The 21,419-nt window shown below is 47.8% G+C and overlaps 1 protein-coding gene and 1 long non-coding RNA gene across 3 annotated transcripts in view; one reads left to right on the top strand and one right to left on the bottom strand.

The window, feature by feature from the left end:
- The first annotated feature begins 12,564 nt into the window (after nt 1–12,564).
- LOC309357720 lies at nt 12,565–16,012 on the top strand. Its single transcript, XR_014163194.1, has 2 exons — nt 12,565–13,278; nt 14,037–16,012. It is a non-coding gene; the product is annotated as an uncharacterized lncRNA (long non-coding RNA).
- Nucleotides 15,827–21,419, bottom strand: part of LOC309357588 (alpha-1,2-mannosyltransferase ALG9-like) — a 33,009-nt gene continuing 27,416 nt past the window's right edge. For both annotated transcript variants that reach the window (XM_081889855.1, XM_081889854.1), the window contains 3 exons: nt 20,302–20,431; nt 19,385–19,515; nt 15,827–16,545 (listed from right to left, as the gene is read on the bottom strand). In XM_081889855.1, coding sequence (XP_081745981.1) covers nt 16,422–16,545; nt 19,385–19,515; nt 20,302–20,431 — 385 coding nt within the window. In that variant the 3' untranslated portion in view covers nt 15,827–16,421. The remainder of the gene's footprint in view (nt 16,546–19,384; nt 19,516–20,301; nt 20,432–21,419) is intronic.

Below are 21,419 nucleotides of genomic sequence, written 5' to 3'. Positions count from 1 at the left end.
TTGTGTAACTTAACTCCATTGGGGTTTTAACACCAGCACAGTTGTTCATTTTAAACCTTTCCAGCAACTGCTGGATTTTAGCTTCTTGGCTAAGCCAATAGTTACCATTTTCATCTTGCTGAATTTTAACTCCTAGATAAACAGATACATTGCCTAGTGATTTTATCTGAAACCTTTCTCCAAGCTTTGTGGCAAATTGTTGTGCAAGTTTATCATCCTTTCCACTGTATAATAAATCGTCAACAAATATCAAAACTGCTTCTTGTTCACATCCCGAGCCTTTTAGATAAAGACACGCATCTGCTGCGCTCTTTCTGAACCCCATGCTCTCTAGAGCATCGTTTAAGCAGGAATTCCAATTACGGGCGGACTGTTTCAACCCATAAATGGATTTGTGTAGGCGCCAGACCTGGTTTGGCTTGTCTCCTTCAAAACCTGGTGGTGGTGTCATATAGACTTCCTCCTGTAAGTCTGCATTTAAATAAGCCACATTGACATCAAAATGAAACAGCTTATTTCCCTTCTTAGCTGAAGAGGCTAGAAGCATTCTTAATGACTCCGATCTTGAAGTAGGGGCATAGATTTGAGAATAGTGAACACCTTTGCGCTGCGAAAACCCTTTTGCAACTAGCCGGGCTTTATATTGCAACTCTTCAGTAGTTGTGGGCTTTAAACGATATACCCATCGACAACCTACAGCTTGTTGCCCTTTCGGAAGCTCTGTACTTGTAAACACACCGAGAGACTTCATTGAAGCCATCTCTTTTTCCATTGCTTCCTGCCACTTTACGGCTTCTAAGCTTGGAAGCTGTTGTACTTCCACATAGCTTTCTGGCTCACACTGTGCCATATTTACGTATACACTTGTCACCTTAAACCGCTCTGGCGGCTTGCCCTTCGTGGCGCGTTTTGACCTGCGCAATTGCTCCTCTTGTGCCCCCTCTGACCGTTGGCTGTCAGAATCTGTCTCAGACTTTATGTCTGGACGTGCCTCTAGGGATAAAGACCTCCGTTTAGATACCTCCCTTGGGCTTGGTGTTGCAGGTGACCTGCTTTGCTTTTGCTGTCTGCTAGGCCTACTGACTGGCGAAGTTGGAGCACTCCTAGATTCTGGCTTTTCTACCTTAGGAGAAGAACCTCGTGCCTGATCAGAATCTGCATCTGAACCATGTGCACCATTCCCTTCTGGCTCATCACTCTCTGGACTTTCTTTCTCAGCATGAATGCCTAAATCATCTCTCAAAATGTCAGGGTTAGCGTGTAAGTGAGTCCATCCGGACTGCTCGCAAAAATCAGCGCTCCTACTGAGGACCACTCTTGTAGTATCCCCACCTGGGTCCACAAACCTCCAAGATTTGGCATGTGGTTCGTACCCGCAAAAGATGAGTTTCCTAGCCCTTGGACTTCCCTTTTTCCTTAACGCTTTTGGGATAAGTACATAGGCTTGAGATCCAAACACCCGAAAGTAATTAACTTTGGGCTTCTTCCCATATAAAGCAAAATAAGGCGTAGTATCAATTACCGAATTATATACTCGGTTCAGAATATGAGTAGCCGCCTGCCAGGCTTCCGCCCAGTAACTCTGAGGAAGTTTAGCATCAAACAACATAGAGTTTGCCAACTCTTGCAGAACCCTATTTTTACGTTCGGCCACGCCTCCTTCTTGGGGGGAATAAGGTGTAGACAGACGATGCTTAATTCCCTTTTTCTTAAAGAAATTCTGCAACACAGACCCGGTAAATTCTGACCCTCTGTCTGTCTGAAAAGCAAGTACTCTAGTACCGAATTCAAGTTCTACTGCATGAACCCAATTTTTAACTGTTTCTGCAGTATCTGCTTTTGTTTTGAGAGGAAAAAACCATGTAACCTTTGTTTTGTCATCCGAGAGACACAGTGCATACTTCGAACCTCCCATGCTAGCAACAGGCATTGGGCCACATAGGTCCATATGCACAAGTTGGAATACTTTGTCAGATTTCCTATCTGAACTGGGATAGCTGCATCTATGAACCTTCGCACTTTTGCATGCAGTACAATCCAAATACTTAGTACATTTGTTCAATTTGCACCCTTCTGATAATTCAGGTTGCCTTTTAACATACTGAAAATTAATATGCCCTAAACGGCGGTGCCATAAATGAACACAAGAATTATGGGTAGGCGTGTTCACACAACCAGCATGAACCTGTTCAACTTCATCTGGACTTGTCTCAAAATAATATAACCCATTTCTGCTTTCCACCTGCAAAAGAGATACGTTATTCTTTGAAATAGTGCAAACCCCATTTTCAAACACAGTTTTAAACCCATTTCTATCAAGTTCTGACACAGACAAAATACACCCCTTCAGTCCCTTTAGCACGTAGGCATCAATTTCTGTTTGCAAACAATTTAAGAACACTGTGCCTACAGTCTCTAAGGAACGTTTAGTTGAATCTGCCATTGTCACAACTTTAGGGGTTTGCAAATGTCTGCAATTCTGCAAACGTACACTAGATGGCGCCACCAGGTGGTGAGATGCACCACTGTCGATCAACCAGCGTAGATTGCTGCCTTGGCCACGCCCTTGCATCAACGCCATTGCTGAAGCCATGTGCTGTGTGCTGTGGGAGTAGCCACGACCTCCTCCTCTTCTTCGACGTCCCCTGGAACTCCTTGTCTGGTAACTAGGGGTAACGGCCTTGTTGCTGTCTTGACCAGGTTCACGTGTGCAATTCCTGATTAGGTGGGAAGGGGAACCACAGCGAAAACAGTGTCTAGCTGCAAAAGCATTTACTGTGTGCTCAAACTCAGCATCAACACTCTTAGGCACAGCATAACTCCCCTTTAAAGACAAACCTCTTTCTCTTTGCCTTTTATCCTGTTCATCCGCAAGCCGAGAAGAAATGTATTCAAGGGTTAATTCAGTTGAAGGCATAGCTTCCAAAGTTAGAGCTAGAGTCTCATAGCTTTTATCAAGAGAAGACAACAATATGTATGACTGCTGCTCCATAGAGAAAGGAATGCCCAGCTGCCTTAGTTGATTAAAGGCAGACACCATTTTGGCAATATGTTCTTTCACACACGCTCCCGGTTGGAGACGTAAATCAAACAAACATCTTGTAGCATGGATCTTGGCCCCCGCAGTGTTTCTGGAATTTAACCGCTGCAGAACCGTCCAGACCTCATGCGTGTTCTTTAACTCAGAAACATAAGGCATTTGCTCTGGTCCCACTGCCAAAACTAGTAGACCTTGGGCTTTCCTGTCGCGTTTCTGTGAAGCTGCTGCTGCTGCTTTGGCTTCTGCAGACGCGTCTGCAGCTGCCTGTAAAGGCGGTGCTTCAGTACAGCTCCACAACTCTTTTGCTTGCAACCAAACCCTTACTCTAGCCTTCCAATCTTGCCAATTTTTCCCATTGAGTCGCGTAAACGGGACAGTAAAACTTTCCTGGGACTCTGCCATCCTCCCTGGGGCTTAGGAACGATACTCACACACCTGTAGACCGTCTCCCAGCTGCTGAGGTGGCTCCTTGAGGAATCAGACGTCTTCCAGCGAGTACAAACTGCGCAGTGCCTCTTTAAAACTTTTCTAGGCACGTTGCAGGACTCAAGCTGCTTTGGAGGCTTTCGTTGTCGGCAACCGCTTCTGTCTTCACTCCAGTCCTTGCATAAATCACTCTGAACTGCTCTCCTTATCTCCTTCTTGACGTACAAACATCCATAACCTGTCCCATTAAACTTTAATTAGTTTAATGTAAATGCCCAGTGCACTTCCTTCTTTAAAAGTCTCACCACGGCAGAGGATTTCGCGCAGCAGCTAAGAAGGGCAGGAGAGGCAGCATCTTCCCAAAAAGGAGTCCTGGAGCATGCGGTTTGTAAATCAAAAAATAAGGTTTATTTACAAAACACCAAAAAACAATCCTGGCGACGAACCACACATCTCAGCAAAACACACACCCAAAAGGGAGAAGGGGAAGAACAAACAAACAGGGGGACTATTTATACAGATTCATGTTCCTGGAAGCCTAATGACCTCCAGCTGCTCAGTGATTAGAGCGTTTCTGCTACTCTTTTAACCCTTTGATAGCAACAAAAAGCATACCACCTTCTTGCCAAAGTAGTTTCTTCAGCAAGGTGTCAAGCAGCCCTGTTCAATTCACGCTTGTTGTTGACATCAGGAGGAGGATATTATGGTGATGAAAAACAGGAGCAACATTACAAGATGTCATTGCAACGATTCTCCTTTTCTTGTACTTTCCCCCCATTAGGATATGAATAATTCTGTTTGCTGGATATGATGGACTTGCGAATGGATTCTATAGATTAATTGGGGTACTTAAAAAATAATAGGACTATATTCAGACTTGTTTTTCAGTGCGAGGCAGAGCCAGGCTTTGCAGAGAAGTCATACGCTAATCAGAAGCTACGTCTAGCAAATCTGAGACATTTGATAAGCAACAACATCTGTGTGTGGTTATATAAAATCTTAAGGTCTCTCTACTCAGTAATGTGTGTGATGGAAGAAACGGATTTGAGAAGTTGAAGGAAGAAAATATTAACCATTTGTAATCTGCACAGGAACATACATTTATAGCAGGCTAAACAGGGGACGCAGGTGGCGCTGTGGGTTAAAGCCTCAGCGCCTAGGACTTGCCGATCGAAAGGTTGGCGGTTCGAATCCCTGCGGCGGGGTGCGCTCCCGCTGCTCGGTCCCAGCGCCTGCCAACCTAGCAGTTCGAAAGCACCTCCGGGTGCAAGTAGATAAATAGGGACCGCTTACCAGCGGGAAGGTAAACGGCGTTTCCGTGTGCGGCTCTGGCTCGCCAGAGCAGCGATGTCACGCTGGCCACATGACCCGGAAGTGTCTCCGGACAGCGCTGGCCTCTTAAGTGAGATGGGCGCACAACCCCAGAGTCTGTCAAGACTGGCCCGTACGGGCAGGGGTACCTTTACCTTTACCTTTACCTTTAAACAGGTCAGGAGTTCAACTGTGTACTCGGCAGCTCCTTTAGCCCCACAGCAATGGCAGGCATGACCTGAGGAGGCTACTAATTGCAAAGCAATGCCCCTGTCCCATTTCTGTTCTACTTTATCACTGGTATCCATTGTCTCCTACAGCAGGGAGTTCCACCATTCATTGGCTGCAGTAGGTGATGGGTTTTTTTAAGATGGCTGTGTGTGAATCACTGTGTATGCCTCCCACCAATATAATTGCCTATGGGGAAATATTTGCAATACGTTAAGGGTTTTCAGTTGTAAAGCATAGCCTCCCATTTTACTAACAAGCCAGCCAAGCAGAAGTTTTCCGGAACACCTTAGAGCAGGCTTCACCAAGCTGCTAAATAAATATGGCGTGATGAGCACAGGTTTTTATCTACACATTCCTAGTCAGAACTTACTTGTGAGAAGAAGACAAACCAGTCATGTTCATACCGTTTGGCTCTGTAAATGCACTTGCTATCTTGACAGACTGCTCTTTTGGAAGGTTGCTCTTAAGATAAAATGATGAAGCAGACTTTTTCTCTGAAACGAGAGTACCGTATTTTTCCGTATATAAGACTATTCCCTAAAAAATAAAGTCAAAAATTAGGAGGCGTCTTATACATGGATACACCCCCCACCCCCCCATTATTTTAAATCTGAGTCCCCAAAGATAGGGGGTGTCTTATACACTGAAAAATACGGTATGTAGACTTGAGCTCTTTCTCTGAACACATCATTGTTAATGACCATATCGTGTGAGTTTTTTAAAAATCCTCCATGTGTTAAAAAAGCGATTTCATGTCTATATTTGAAGGGGACAGACATGCCAGTAGTTTGAAACCTTTCCCTCAGATTTTGGAACATAAATAGTAGCAACCTGTCTTTTTTTGCAATAATCCATCTAGAGTTTTAGGGAGAAGGAGAATTGGCAACATGGAGCATAGAAGGAAGCAAATTAAACCGGGATGGCTATTTACTCTCCTAAATAGTCCAAGATGACGCTCTCTCTCTCTTTCCTTCCTCTGCTTCATGCACTGTGCTCTATATAAAGGGCTAGCCAGCATTTTCAAGCCAGTAAAACGATCAGGTGCCTTATATCCTGGAGGCTTCTAGAGAGAATGGAAGCAGAGAATGTGCTCTGAATGACGTCAGTTGGGTAAATAATACCCTGCATTGAAATTGCCAGAGTATGCATTACGCTTTCAGCGAGGCCCTGCTGAGGCCATCCTACTGCAAAGAAAACTGCACAGGCCAGATGTCTTTTTCTGCAGTATATTTCTTTTCTCTCTTTTTTGGACAAAGCCAGAGTAGGAATTCAAAGGAGCGGAAAAGAGGGGGAAAGGTGCCTGGAGAAACAAAATCTGCCATTGCTCCGCGTGGAAACACCTTGGGCAAGAGACATTTTCACTGGCTGCTTTCTGTTTATCTCAGGACTGGCCATGCAAAAACAGAGAATCTGAAAAAGTTTAATAAATATTTTTTTTTTTAAAAAAAAAGCAAAAACAGAGAATCAGCCGGTCACCCATTTCCAAATTCAGCACCCTGAAGACAGCACATCTCTGTTCCTCGCTTCTTTCTTGTTTAAACCCAGAGAATAACATGGAAACATCTCTGTCGCTCACCTGTTTCTAGCCTCAAAAGTTTCCAGATAACTTCCAAGTTATTAGTTAACCTAGACTGTGAAAGCAGAATAAATTAAAGCAATTATAAATATTACCTAACAAATCTGGATCTCAGAATTTGTGCTTCATGGGGAAAGAATCCGTAGAGCTCAGTGTTTGGCTGCTACTGCTTTAATTTATATCTGCTTTGGGGGAGCAAGTAATGATTGACACCCCCCCCCCAGGCCTCTTCTTTTAGTGGCTGATGGCTCTCTGGATAGAAGGTAAAGGTAAAGGGACCCCTGACCATTAGGTCCAGTCGTGGCCGACTGGGGTTGTGGTGCTCATCTTGCTTTATTGGCCGAGGGAGCCGGCATACAGCTTCCGGGTCATGTGGCCAGCATGACTAAGCCGCTTCTGGCAAACCAGAGCAGCACATGGAAAGGCCGTTTACCTTCCCGCCGGAGTGGTACCTATTTATCTACTTGCACTTAAGGGTGCTTCCGAACTGCTAGGTGGGCAGGAGCTGGGACCGAACGACGGCAGCTCACCCCGCCGCGGGGATTCGAACCACCGACCATGCGATCGGCAAGTCCTAGGCGCTGAGGTTTTACCCACAGCGCCACCCGCGTCCCAATCTGTTTATACAGCACTTTAATTTGCATCTACAAGGCAGTGTAGAAGTTTGAGAGAAAGGGCCTCTGCTCCTTCAGAGTGCACCTTTTAGCAAGAGAAATTGGGTGTCAAACCCTTTGGCTGGAGAGTGTTAAGCCCTCCAGCTCTCTCATTCCCCCTTGCCATTTCCTCCAGCTGCTAATTCATCTCCGACCTTCAACAAGTGGCAATCACCTAGGCAGATGTGTTGGCATGGCAACGGCTCCAAGGAGACGCTCTGCTCGCACTTGCCAGTGCCTGACCCACAGTCACCTTGTGCAGGAAGAGAAGCTGCGGCCCCCTCCCGCCCCCCCAGGTTATTGTTACAGCCATACTTGGATCTCTGCAGCCTTGCATGCAGCAGCCGCAACGCACCTGGGGACTGGAAGCAGTGGGGGTTGTTCCCAGAAAAAGCAAAGAAAGCAGTTGATATTCAGTCTGGACATGTATTGAGATTCTTGTTCTGGCTGAATCAACCCATCACAATTAACGCTGGTATCTCTGTGTTGCTGATGTAACTGGAAGGTCTTAGGAGAGCCTTTCAACCCAGCAGTTCTTAGCGTATATGTGTTGGCTCAGTAAACCTTACAAGAACCCTGTAAGGTAGACCAGAGTCATCCCTGTCGTGGGGGGGGGGGTTTACTTAATTGACACAGAAATTCCCACTGGTGAGCTCACAGCAGATACAAGGCTTGAAGTGCAGACGTATCGACTCATACATAACTTGCCCTCTTAGCTGTGACGCTGCACCAGCTCCCAAATCTGACAGCTGAGACTTGAAACATGTGGAGTTCAAGAGATCAATTTTCCAGATACCGGCTGTGAACCTTGATGGAGATTATATGCCTGCAAGCCAATAATGAATAAGCAGAGGAGGTGAACTTAGAAAGGAGACTAGAAAAGGCCACATGCCCACATCTGTCCTGAGTTGTCCTTAAGTCTGGGGTCTTGGCCACTGACCTAGTTGCTGTCTCTTGGCCTCAATGTTGCGTCTGTAAAATGGGAATATATGACCTCTCTTTCACATTGCTGTTGTGATTGCAAAGACAATAAGCACCTTACAACTACTAAAACGTTTTACCCAGTGGCATAGCGTGGGTTGTCAGCACCCGGGGCAAGGCAAGTAATTTGCACCCCCTAACCCGTGGATTTGCGCCCCCTAACCCTAACCCCCAGATGTTGCGCCCGATGCGGCCGGCCCCCCCTGCACCCCCCACACTACACCACTGGTTTTACCTCAAGTGAGCCTCTTTGGATCGGCAGAGGGGTCTGACTTCAAGACCACTGAATGGCCAGGAAGTGTTTTGTGACTTGCCGATTGAGGTGGGTTATTTATTGACACTTGCCTTTCTCTCTCTTCCAGTGAGCCTCAAGCTCTGAGGGGTCCGCACAGCCGACACTCCTTGCCAGAGCAAGCCTGACATCAGCAGTTGCCAAGGAAACGGGTTTATTATTATATTTATTATTATCAAAGCCATGTTCTTTGGAAATTTAACGAAATGCCCATCCGTCATCTCCCTTTCTTGCCACTGTGGGGGCTGGTATCTTGGACAACACCTGGCTGGCATCCTAACCCCTCCAAACAACAACATAACATGTTTGTCCTTAGAGTCAGTGGCTGCCTCTGCAGGCTTGCTGTGAGCAAAGGGAGGGGCAGCATTTGGCATATTGAGTAAGTAGGCTTCCGCCTTGGCTGTCCCTGGTGGATGGGTAGGGGCAGCCATGTCACCTGTCACTGAATCGTAGAAAGGTAGAGTCAACTACCTGAAGGAGCAGCCTTTCAGACTGGAAGGGCAATGCAGGCTTTCTCCCAGGTAAGTGGGGCTACAATGGCAGACTAAACTTTCCGAGTCAAAACAGCCTTATAGCCAGCTTTATCTAGAAACAAATACTGGATCCATTAATCCATTAATAACATTAAGTCATTTCAAGCATGTTGGAAACCCGATATATTTCTGTTCTCACCCTTCCGTTTGGGCGTTCCAAGGCTGTTGCTATTTTTGTGTGGGTTTCCATCACAAACTGGCCAAATCCCGGCTGTACAAATACTGTTGATGGTTGATGATCAGACTTTTACCGTAAGGGAAGTGACTGGGAAACATCTTGGAAAGTGCAGGCCGACCCTTGCTTTGACGCAACCTCATCTAAAATCTCCCCACAAAATTGGGATGAGTACTCAGCCAGCAAGTTGTTCAGAAGCATCCTAGGATTCCCACTGTCTTACCACATAAATTTGGGGTATGGGTCTGCCCAGTAGTACTGGGGCTGGTTATCCAGATTTAAAAAAAAATAAACCACCCTGCAAAGCAATTTACACGCACTTTGTGGTAAGAGGTTGTCTGTAGGATTCAGCCACTGTTTTTTTTTGTGACTTGACTCCTGGACGTGATGAATGCAGACCCTCGTTTTCTGAAGGCCTTTCGTACATTACGTGTGTCCGACACATATATTCCTCTCTGTGCCAGTATGCTTTTATTTTCTCTTTCTTGTTTTCCAAAGGGCTTATATCAGTGTTTGATTTTTCAAATCAGAACCCTGTGGGAACTGCAGCTGCTTAGAAAATGCAAGCACCTCTGCTAACAAGAGTTCTCACAATAACCCTCCCTTTCATACCAAATTCCCAGGGATGCTTTGGAAGCCAGTATCCTTCCAAGTCATCTTAGTGTTGTAAGCTTTCAGGGATCCACCTCTACAAAGCAAATAATTATGTGGATATGCGGGGGGGGGGGGGTTCTTCGTACCACCAGTTACAAAATATTATGATCATTCCTGTCTCTGCGTGTTCTCCGGCTCTCGGCCTGCAATTCTTGCCTCATGCCCCCGATGCACTTCAAAGCCCACTGGCTCCTGTTCCTGCTTCTCTTTTATCAGCTATTTATTTATCCTTGTTCCAGTTCAAAGTCCAAAACCTTCCAGTCTTGTTTTGCTAACATTTCCCCCCCTCAAAAACAAGCACATTTTTGATAAACAGCCAGCAGGGCTGGGCTGAGCGTTCTCTTTGTGGTGGTACCAAGGGGAATTTATTCTGGCACTGCGAGGATCCCATCACAGTTGTTCATGAGGAGCAGCGAAGGTTGAGCAGCAACCCTTCCCCCTATTTGTTCCCTACTTAACATGCATGCCAGACCTCTTTATTACTTGCTGTGTTTTGAAAAACAGGGGTCAGATAAATGGCAAGCCCTTATTGGGGAGCACAGTATGATCCCCAAACACCCTACTTCTTCACATTATTAAAAAACGAAACGAAAAGTGAGTCTGGTATTCTTGGTGCCACGAATAAACTATTAAAGGTATAATAAAACACCAAGTACCGTTCAGTGAAATTAGCAACCGAAAGCCTCTGCCTCAAGAAATTTCCAAACGTTTGGCAGTCAGGGAAGTAGACATGGGCAAATACCCTTATACCAATTTGTGCCAGGAATGAGGGATTTTATGCAAGGGGCTCCCCTCATAAAGGGACATTTGAGCAATGGTTCAAAGGAAGGAGAGATGGTGGCCCCCTGGCAGAGCAACAGAGAGGCAAGGAAGGGGCCACCGCTGCTTTTGCTTCTCCCCAATTCAATCCCTGGGATGCGGCTGGCATTGTGGGTTAAACCACAGAGCCTAGGACTTGCCAATCAGAAGGTTGACGGTTCGAATCCCCACGACAGGGTGAGCTCCTGTTGCTCGGTCCCAGCTCCTGCCAACCTAGCAGTTCGAAAGCATGTCAAAGTGCAAGTAGATAAATAGGTACCGCTCCGGCGGGAAGGTAAACGGCGTTTCCGTGCGCTGCTCTGGTTCGCCAGAAGCAGCTTAGTCATGCGCCGTAACCCCAGAGTCGGCCACGACTGGACCTATTGGTCAGGGGTCCCTTTACCCTTTACCTTTAATTCAATCCCTGGTGTCACCTGGTAGGGCTGGGAATGCCCCATCTGAAACCTTGGAGAGCCACTGCCAGTCAGTGCTGGTGAGGCTGAGCTAGATTCATCTCTGGTCTGGCTTGGTAAATGGCAGCTTCCTGCGTCTTAAGGGCCATATATCTCAGCAATGGGGGATTTGCTTGCCCACAGAAGGCCCCGCTTTCAAATCCCAGCAACTCGTTAGGACTGGGGAAACCTCCAGTCCAAAACTCTGTGGAGAGCTGCTGCCAGCCAGTGCAGGCAATGCTGAGCTGGAGGGACCGATTCTCTGACTCGGCATATATAAGGCAGCTTCCTCCCTTTGTCATTTATGTGAGAGAGCAGGCGAGTTGCACGCTGCGAGCTGTTTCCAGCTGGCAAGCTGCTGCAGCCCCGAGCCCAGCGCGAACTCATTCTTTCAGTCAACAGCGAGGCTTCGCAACAGCAGGGGGATTAATGCAAAGAGGCAGCTTGCTCGGCTCCCTCCATGTTTCACCCACCAGCTCATCGCCCCCATAAAGAGGGAGGGGAGGTCGTCACTGGAAAGTCAACGTTACTGCTTCAGACAGAGAGAGGTAGCCGGGCAGTGTGACCTGTGGACAGAGAGCAGGGTTGTCTGTTTTTCTCCTGCAGAGTGAGCGGGCCGAAGTTGTCACAGCGCTCTCTCGGATGCGAATCCAGAGGGAAACAAGAGCTCTTCTGAACGCAGATTGAGGCAGCAACTGGGAGGCAGCCAAAACCAACGCCAAGGCCTCAGGCTCCCTGGAGAAAGGGTCGCTGCATTCCTGGCGGCTGCCTGGTCACAAGGCGAGCCTGATGGTGATGCAACGCTGTCTGTTTACTGCCAGGAGCGAGCCCAGGAAAGAGCCTGCCCTGAGCAGACCCTTGCAGTGCCAAGGCGAACTGAGGTCAAGGCTCCTCCTTCTGGAAGCCAGGCAGGGGGTGACGAAAGACCGTGCTAAGGAGGCAAGGCCTCTCAAGTGCTGTGAAGGTGGATTTGGTGGGAAGTGAAGGGGGATTTCCCCCTTTTATTCCAATGGCCTAGTGTGTTTTGAGCATGGGCTGTTTTCCAAAGGGGACAAGTGCTGGCTGGATCTCAGGACTGGCCCGAGAACTTCTGCTACCTGAGAGGGGGAAGGACAAATTGTGCATTTCACGCCTGTAGGGTAGAAGGCAGGGAGACCAACAGTAGGTGGCGCCAGAGCCAATGAAAGTGGAGCCACCCTGAGCTCTTGTAGGTTGAAGGCAGACAGGTTGGTGGGGCAGTGCCCCCTTTTCCCCTAATGCAGCAGCCTCCACTGCTCACAACCCCTTCCATGCACAGACTGGCAGGTGGCTTTTCAGTGCTGACAACGTCCTCTGCTGTACCTGAAGGCAGGATGAAGAGCACCTGTCACACCTCATGGTCCACATAGCTCTGTCTTCCAGTACCACCACCCCCTTCCCTTCCCACCCCACCCGAGTGTTGCCCGAGGCAGCTTCCTCCCTCTACCCGATATTAGGGCTGGCCTTTCTAGTTCCCCAACTCCAGATTATTTCTGTCCCCTAGTGAGCCCAATTGAGGGGAGGGATGGGATGGGAGTGATTTGACCTCTGCAAATCAACAGATATAGTAGCTCTTGGAAAGTGTCAGGCAATGGGGTTAAAGGAAAAGGATTATCCATAGATAACACATTTTTCAGCAGCTTTGAGATTTTATCGCGTGTTATTTTGCTGCCTTCGCCTTTTCTTCTTTGAGATTAAGAAATCCACAGGGCGAACCTCTGGATCCAATGCTTTCTCTGGATGAATTAGTTTTCTATGCAGTTGGGAGTGTTTCCCCACAAGGGACACACACCCTTGGCCTCAGGTGGTATATGCAACCCAGCAAAAGCTTCCCCATTGATTTTTTATATATATATATATAGATATATAGTGGTCTGAAGAGGGTGACTCTTTGGTAAGTTATCTTGATCCTTTTTTGAGAGATTGAAAAGTTGTATTGCAAGGAGAGAGAACATTATCCTGCAACCATAGAACAGCAGAGGGTAGGTATTTTGGGGGAGGCAACAGCTCTGCTGGAGCAGTATGTTTGCACCACAAGCTTATGCCTGCCATGCTGACTCACAAGCTTAGTGGGCACAATAGATTGTAACTGGTGTGTGAACTGCTGTAGAGACAACCTGGAACCTCCTCAGAATTTGGTGCTGGTCCAGAAACCCCACCCTGCTTGTGTTCCAGGGTCTGTCAGTTCGATTCGTAATCCAGATGCAGCTGCTTTGTTGTTATGCTTGATAATGTTAGGCAGCCCTGAGGGAATGCACAATGTTTCACCTATTAGGCTGAATACACCCTGTTGTAAAACACACTTCTGATTCTCTTAGTAAGACCTCCTTCGGGCAGCCCTGCAGTGACCAGGTTTCTCTCACTGAGAAAAAGGTGTAGAAAATTTGGTCATAGATCATTGGTCGAGCCTCTGCTTTGGATGCATGAGGCCCTGGTTCAGTCCCTCCCAACTCTAGGTAGGGTCAGGAGAGAACCAGTTGTGGTTGGTGCCCATTGATACCATTAAGAAGCTAACAGGCAGCACAGCCAGAGCCAAGGGCAGGTAGAGACATCTCTTGATTGGTTGCAAGTCAATAAAGTAGGCAGGTGCAGACTAGCTGAGGTCAGAGCTTGGTAAGGCTGTGCCCTGTTAGCCCTCACAGAGTAGCCTCCACTAGAGGTCACCCTGCCTGAAACCCTCAAGAACTGCTGCTAGTCAGTGTAGACAATGCTAAACTAGATGGGTCAATGGCAGCTTCATATCAGTGGACCAGGGTCACTAGCAGGAAGGAAATACTGGTTCCAGGTCTTAGCTGCAAAAGGATTCATTGGTCATTAATGTGATCGCTCAGAAGTCGGGGAGGGGGGAGTACCCAAGCTTTAATTGAAGCATGCAAAGTCAGCTTTTTATTGCAAGTTCCTGATAGTGACAAATATTAAAACTCGGGCAACAACAAAGTTCTGTACTGGATGTCAAAGGTTAGTTGAGCTGCAGGAGAAGAGGAATTCCTAAGAAGCAAAGAGCCTCTTATTTTCTCTGGCCAGCATCCCCTAGTTGAGAACTGTGGCAAAAAATAACTGATCTTTATGAGCAGATCTTGCATTGAGGCAGCAGTTTCCTAATCTAATAATAGGCCCCGAGCTTGTTGATGGCATGATTCATGCTGCATTGCATAAACCAGCTGGAAGGGTCGCTCCAGTCTCCAGAACATCAGCTCGAGACATCGTGACTAACAAAACTCCCAGCTGCTCTCTGCCTTTCTGTACATAGCAAGGCACACGTGAGCCTCTTCTTTGCCCTACTGAGCAAATGAGGACGGAGGCCACGCATGCACGGTTGCACCAATGTGCAAAAGCTCTTGTGGTGAGGACGATATGCCTTCATGCAGCCTGCTTTGTGTAGCAAGATATTCCTAGCTGTTAAGGAGGGTTGAAATTTTTTTTGCCTTTTGCAAAGCTGTTACAAGGCACAGGAGAGCACAGCTTCGGGGTGTGGGCAGGAGAGAAGCCAGTGCTGTTTAGAAGGACTAAAAGGGCAATCAGCAAGTACAGTGTTTAAATGGGACCAGCACTCTCCTATTTCTTCTCTAAAGTATGTTAAAAGGGGGGGGGGACCACCAGATTCTGAATCAGGCCACACAGGAGATCCCAGGCAGCCTCTGCTGTTTCCAAATAGGGACCAACTCAGCTGTGGAGGGAGAGGCTAGCAGCTCTCCTTAAGTGTGTTTCTGACACAACCCTTTCTCTTCTCCTCTTCACAGCTTTGCCCAGCCACATCTCCTGCCCTTCCTGTGAGGATGATGCGCCGGTTTTCCAGATTCGCAACCTCTGTGTGTTGTTCCGGTGTTGGGGTGGAGATGTTCATTCAATCCCACTTCTGGCCACCCTGGTGGCAATGAATCTTCAGCCTGCAGCCCTGCTCCCATGTGAAATATTTAGTTACGTTATCTTTTGTGGAAAAACTTAGCGGCTGCATTTTCTTCCTTACAATTCAGGTGAACAAGGTCAAGTGACCAAAACCAACGCATTTGCTTCTGGGACTGGCTTCCTCAAACATTTCTTCAGAATAACATGTTTTGTGATTTTTTTAAACATGCGTAAGTTTAGGGTGAAAAATCATCTGCTGCCTCCCACTTCTTCAGGGGCCCCGGCTAGATGCATTAGCAGTACATGGTGAAGGATAGTTTCATTGGATGCTTAAAATGTCAGCTCTAGCCTCAGAAGGGAGACCTTGGCCTTCCCGTCATGAAATAAATCACCTGTTGCTCTCACATGTCGTCAGCACTTTTCTCATCTACTTTTGAGGCTGTGGACGATGCAGTTAAACTGGAGCTTTGGGTGCATGAAAGACAGAGAGAGACCAACACACACACTTTCCTTCCACACCTAAAACTGCATTTGGGGGGGGGATACAAGCCTAATATTTAATCACTAATGACACAGTTTCATAGTACATACAGTGCAGGCTGAATGAGAAGCCACTGTATTTCACAGCGACAGGTGTGCAGTGAGGAGGAGAGCTCCCTTCCACACTTTAGTAAATTTGGAAACATTACAAAGCCAGACATTTCACAAAGAAGCTAGAATGTAGGGGGGGGGGGAAGGAAACTTAAAACAAAAAAACACCCTACACAAACCCGTGTTTTGGCAGCAGCTGACAAGACAGACAATGGAGGTTTTTAAAATAAAAACCCACTCACGCACAAGTCAATGTTTCACTAAATTATGTAATTAACAGAGTCACAGTTCTCGAAAGTGCAAGTTATTTCTGCTCCATCTGAGTCAAGGAGGGCCTTTTCCCCTGAAGACCCACCAGGGAGTGTTGTGCATTCCTGCTGGTGAGGCTGTTTTCTCTCTCCAAAAGGCCTCTTAAAACACACACATACACCCCCCTCCCAAAATAAAAACTTCCCTCCAGGGTTGGCGAGATGTTCTGTGGTGGAGGGGAAATACTGAAAGACCCACAGCAGCCCCAGGCTACCTCTCAGCCAGAAACTTGGTAAACGTTCGCACAAACCAAGATTTTTGCTCCTGTTGACTCCGCAGCAAGATGACGCCTTGCTCATACTTTCCGGGAGTTTCTGAAAGCGAAGCAGAGCCCCCAAACAATGGCAGATCAGGTGGTCAATAATATTGCAGCACAGCCAGCCAAAAAAGGGAAACCTTCCCAAGCATTTCCCTACCCACCCACCACAGCCACTGCCACTCTTACAAAAAATGGGAGTGGGCAGGTGGGATTGAGACACCTGAAGAAGAAGCCAGCATCTTCGGCCGGTTCTCGTTGGATCCCCAGAGGCTCGAGCTAGCCTCCAGCTTTCTTCCTGGCTTGCTTGAAGCGCCGAGGCTTCAGGATGGTATAGTTCATGTACGTTGTGTGCTGGTGGGACAGGAAGGGGATGTAGAAGGCCCGAAAGAACTTTGAGGACCTGGAAAACCAAGGAAGCTTTTGAAAATAAAATGTATGACACACACACATTGCTAGCTATTAACAGCAAACTTGGTGGTGGGAAGGCACCAAAACAGGCCTACCCACAGAGAAAGTGAGGGTTTCTAAGACTCCCTAGATGTGCAGGGGAAAATTAGAACACTAAGGGCAGTTGAACATCACTTATAGGGAAAGGGGAACAAAAAAGAATTTGACAGGGAGGGCTGGCCTGCTTAAAGCCCCTGGTAGCTTATTGTATGCTTGAGGGGGTGGGGAAGTGCTAAGGCAGCTGGTGGGGAATGGGGAGGGTCTCTTTGGTTTAAAAGTGCTGGCACATGCCTTTGCTGCCTCAGCTGGGATCCCTAATCCATCCTGCCCTTTCCTCCCCCAGAACTGGAGCGCTCAGCCAATGCAGAATTAAATGGACCCAGACAAAGCTGCTGCCTGAGTAGCATAATTAGTCGATGGCTCTGAGTGCTCTCTAATTCAATTAGCAGCACCATTTATCAAAGCCAACTGAGAGTTACCACGGCACTGGCTGACGTCAATGGGGGACTCTTTGTGTCCCAGAAGCCTCTGGTTCAGCAAGCATGAATCGAGCAGCCAGGGTCATTCAGTTTCCCAGAGAAGAGGAACAGTAGTTGTGAGAAAGATAAAACGCACTCGTCAGGCAGCAGGCGCAGAGTGGCAGCCCAGTGCAGCAGCCCCCACTGGCTCTCCTGTGTTTGTGCACTGGTCCCTCCTACCCCAGCCTCCAAGCCCAAAATGTTACTTGAAAACCCATATCTCAGCTACAGCCCTGCTATATTACTACATTTACACAAATAGTTTCAAGAGCAGAATTGTGGCACTCTCAGGTACAGAATGCAGCAGGAGCAGCTAAACTTAAGGCCCACCCATGTAGAAATTCCCTGAGAACACTGAGCAGTGGTCATGGTCAGGCCGGTGGTTTTTGATTTACACAGTGCCTGGAGACCACAAGGGGGGGCAGAGAAACAGACAGTTGTTAGTCCGCATTCTCCCCTTGAGGGTTCAGGAGTTAGGCAGCTGGCTGTGCTGCAGTGGAGGTCAGCCGGGCTGAGAGAGGGGCAGCCAGCCAGAGGTTCGAGTCCGTTTGCAAGCAGCCACGTGACTCCCCTCTCCCTCCATCTCCTCAGTCAAATTCCAGTCTCTGAAAACAGCCAATAGCTATTAACAGATCCATTCCCCTGCACACACCCGCCACTCTCTCTTTTTGGAACCGCTATGTTTGGATCGACGGAGCAGCTGCCAGATCTAGAGGCTGCCAAAATCCAGCATGCCCCCGGCTCTCGCTCTTCCTCCCTCTGAACCAGGAGCAAGCAGTAACCAGCTGTCACTGCTACAGGCAAGTCAACGGAGGGTCTTCCACCAGGTTCCCATAAAAAGGAAGGAGTGGAAAGGGCTCAGGGCTTCAATTCACGCTTGCTGCTTAGAATATTCAGGGATTAAACTTATGCCGGGACTGAGCCCCAGTAACTTTTCAGTTTTTAAGCCCCCCCTTTCCCTTTGGAACATATAAAATAATGAAAGTGACACTTCCTCTGAGCGTGTGCAGAACAAACACATCTGACATTTGAGGAAAGGATTTCCCCAAGGTGAGGAGGGCAGACTTAAGGTCAGATATCTTTCTTTTCAGAAACTAAAGCACTGGAGATATAGAAATGCATTGACAGTGAGACAAATATGTTTTGCGAATGAATAAGCCAAACCACAGTGAAAAATACCACTTCATCACACATAGAATTACTGCCAGGCTGCACAAGCTATGGAATATTTAACACCATGTAATTTCTTCAGATTCAGTATTGGCAGAAGTGGCCAAGGATGGAAGCAGCTGCTTCGGATGCTGCCTCTCTGGGTCGCCAGCACAGTCAGCTGAACCTCTTCCTGCCGCCCCCCCCCCCCGAGCTGCCAATTCAGATACTCCAGCAAGCTGGTAACCTATTAGCACATCTCCCACTGCCACCTTCCTTGGGGAAATTCTCACAGAGCTGGCTTCCCATCCACCCACTCTTCAAGCTTTTTATTTATTTATTTTTAAAATAACAATTCTCGATCATGCTCTTATCTTTTAAAATATATAAAGAGAAAAGCGTGGGGAGTGCTGGGGAAGCCAGACAGCTGGTGAACACTTCAGAGGAGCCAGACATGTCGCAGCCGTCAACGTGAGGCTGGAGGGGGAAGAGGAAGTGGATTGCACGGGACCCGAAATCCCACCCTCAGTGCCTCATGAGGCTGGCAGATCTTTCCTGAAAGGTGAGCCCCCCTGGGACCAGTAGACTTGGGAGCAAAACTTCAGCCAGAACAGTTGCCGAGAGGAAGAGGATGACACAGGGGAAATGCAAATTTAGAAGTGAGGGGATGTGATTAACTTCACACCTAGGTAATCTTTTTAGCAGTCTACAACTCACTTGCAAGGGAAAGGGGGGAAGGTAGGAAGAAGAGTGCTGCTGGCTGCCAACAGTCCTCCCTGCTGGGGGGGAATTCCTTCTCGACCTCTAGCATGACTCAAACCCCGGGCCAAGTCATCCCAAAAGGAAACTTTATTGAAAATCCACCAGCAGTGCAGGCTGTTGCCATTCCAAACACCACCGTCATAAGGAGTAGACAGAGCAGGTGCAGTTTGCCTGTGCAGATTAAGAGCGCACACACATGCACACACACACATGACTACTGCTCCCTTTTTCAGACAACGACTTTTCCATCCCTCCCTCCCAAAAAGATGCAAGTTCCCGAATTGAGTTTTGCAGAGATCCCTAACTAGGCAGAATGAGCCCCCTATAGCCCTCCTTTTCCCCTTGTGCTTTTCAGCATCTTACCTTGAACTATCCAGGAAAGGCTTGTAAGCAATACTGATCCATTCTTCCCTGTTGGCGGCATACCGTGGCTCCCTGGGTGCTTCGGTTGCAGTGTCTAAATCCACCAGGTAATGGCATTTGGAAATGTCAAACTGGAAGGGAGAGAGGACATTTTGGGTTGGTTCCCATCTCCTACAGGGATGCAGCTCACACAGCATTAGGACTCCTACTCTTTGCAGGGACAACATCTCCTTGACCATCTCATCAGTACAGTGGTACCTCAGATTACATAGGCTTCAGGTTACATACGCCGCTAACCCAGAAATATTGCTTCAGGTTAAGAACTTTGCTTCAGGATGAGCACAGAAATCAGGCTCCGGCGGTGCGGCAGCAGCAGGAGGCCCCATTAGCTAAAGTGGTGCTTCATGTTAAGAACCGTTTCAGGTTAAGTACGGACCTCCGGAATGAATTAAGTACGTAACCCGAGGTACCACTGTACAAGAACAACAATTGGGATGCTTTTCTGCATTACAGCTCTCTCACATATGCACATTTGGGCCACAGGTTGTACTGTGCATAAGAGTTTATGTTTTTAGGACCTGGGTGTGTCTATTCTGCTTGCATCCTGTGACAACTTGGTGACTGAAGTTACGTTTTGTTTTTTTTTAAATACTTGAGTGTCCAGGCACTTATCACGGAAACAGCTTTGTCCAAATGCAGTGACGTCCCCCAGCTATGGCCGCTTATGTTTAAACAGGTACGTAGGAATCCCCCACATGCCAAAGAGAAGTTCTGCCCTGAAAGAAATCAAGAGTGCTGTTTCCCGTTGGGCACAGCAAGCGTGTCCTGTCCAAGGTACCAGAGAGAGAGAGAGAGAGAGAGAGAGAGAGAGAGAGAGAGAGAGAGAGAGAGAGAGAGAGAGAGAAGATGCCACTTACGTATCTGGAGGGCTCTTCCTGGTTTTGGTCGTTCATGTCTGTTGGAATGATGCGAGTGGCCATTGGTCCCTTGGCAAATGGTTTTGGCAACTGGCCCCTGAACTCTGATGGAATGAACTGAAGCTGCCAACTGCAGGGAGTAAGAGGGAGGGGGTGATATTAAACCCTGTGGGCTTTTAACTTGCAAGCAAAACGCCACAGCAATAACCCAGCAAGGCAAAGGCTGTGAACACAGCTTGGGGTTGCCAGCTGTCCGCTACAGAACAGCTCACCGTAATCTGCAGGCCACAGGATGAGGATGTGCCTGTGATTCCTTCGTGGGTGAATCAGGATTTGGGAGTGGTGTGTGTGTGTGTGTGTGTGTGTGTGTGTGTGCATGTTCACAGTCCCATTACCATTAACTGCTCTTCATGTTACATATTCTAGGGGCTTCCCTCATCAGAGGGCTGCAGACCATGGGGAAATGGAATGCTACAGTTGTGACAGGCCATTGGAGGGGGGCAGTGATAGGGGGAAACGTGCAGCACTCCTGAGAGTGCAAAGAGAACAAAGGCCAGAGTCAGGAAAAGAGGAAAACAAACAGGCTCCTGTAGGTACAAAGCCTTGCTAAATTCACATTTTGCCTACAAGCGCCAAGAAAGTTTGCAGCTCAGGTATCATTCGGAGCCCGTCTGCTGCAACAGGGTCAGAGCAACCCTGGCAGAAGGTGCTTCAGTGGGGCAGGAGATCCAGAAAGCCTTTTTGTCCTTGATGCTCCTTAACTCATGCTCCAGTGACTCCAAGAACACAGCCCTCGGCTGCTGCCTGAGCCCTAATCACTGGCAAGGCCAGAGCTAATCCCAGCTCTTGCAACGCTGCAGCAGTTTTGACGTAGTCTTGGGCGAGTTTTGTTCCTCTTAATCATCAATCCCTTGTGACGGTTTGGGATTTAATGCCTCATTCTCTTTCTCTCTTTTTTTAAAGGTGGGGGGGGGAGAGATATCCATCTGGCGCATTATGGTCTAGGTACCGTTAGGTTATTAAACCCTTGAATTTACAGCTACAGTAACGTCTGTGCAGGCAAAGCTGCCTCGGTTTGAAGCTGAAGGGGCAGGCATAAGCGCAGCCTGACGTGAGCA

Source organism: Podarcis melisellensis (assembly GCF_964234715.1).
Source record: "Podarcis melisellensis genome assembly, chromosome: 15".
Lineage (NCBI taxonomy): Eukaryota > Metazoa > Chordata > Lepidosauria > Squamata > Lacertidae > Podarcis > Podarcis melisellensis.
The sequence above is the reverse complement of the archived record's forward strand: the minus strand, read 5'-3'. Positions and strand labels throughout refer to the sequence as shown.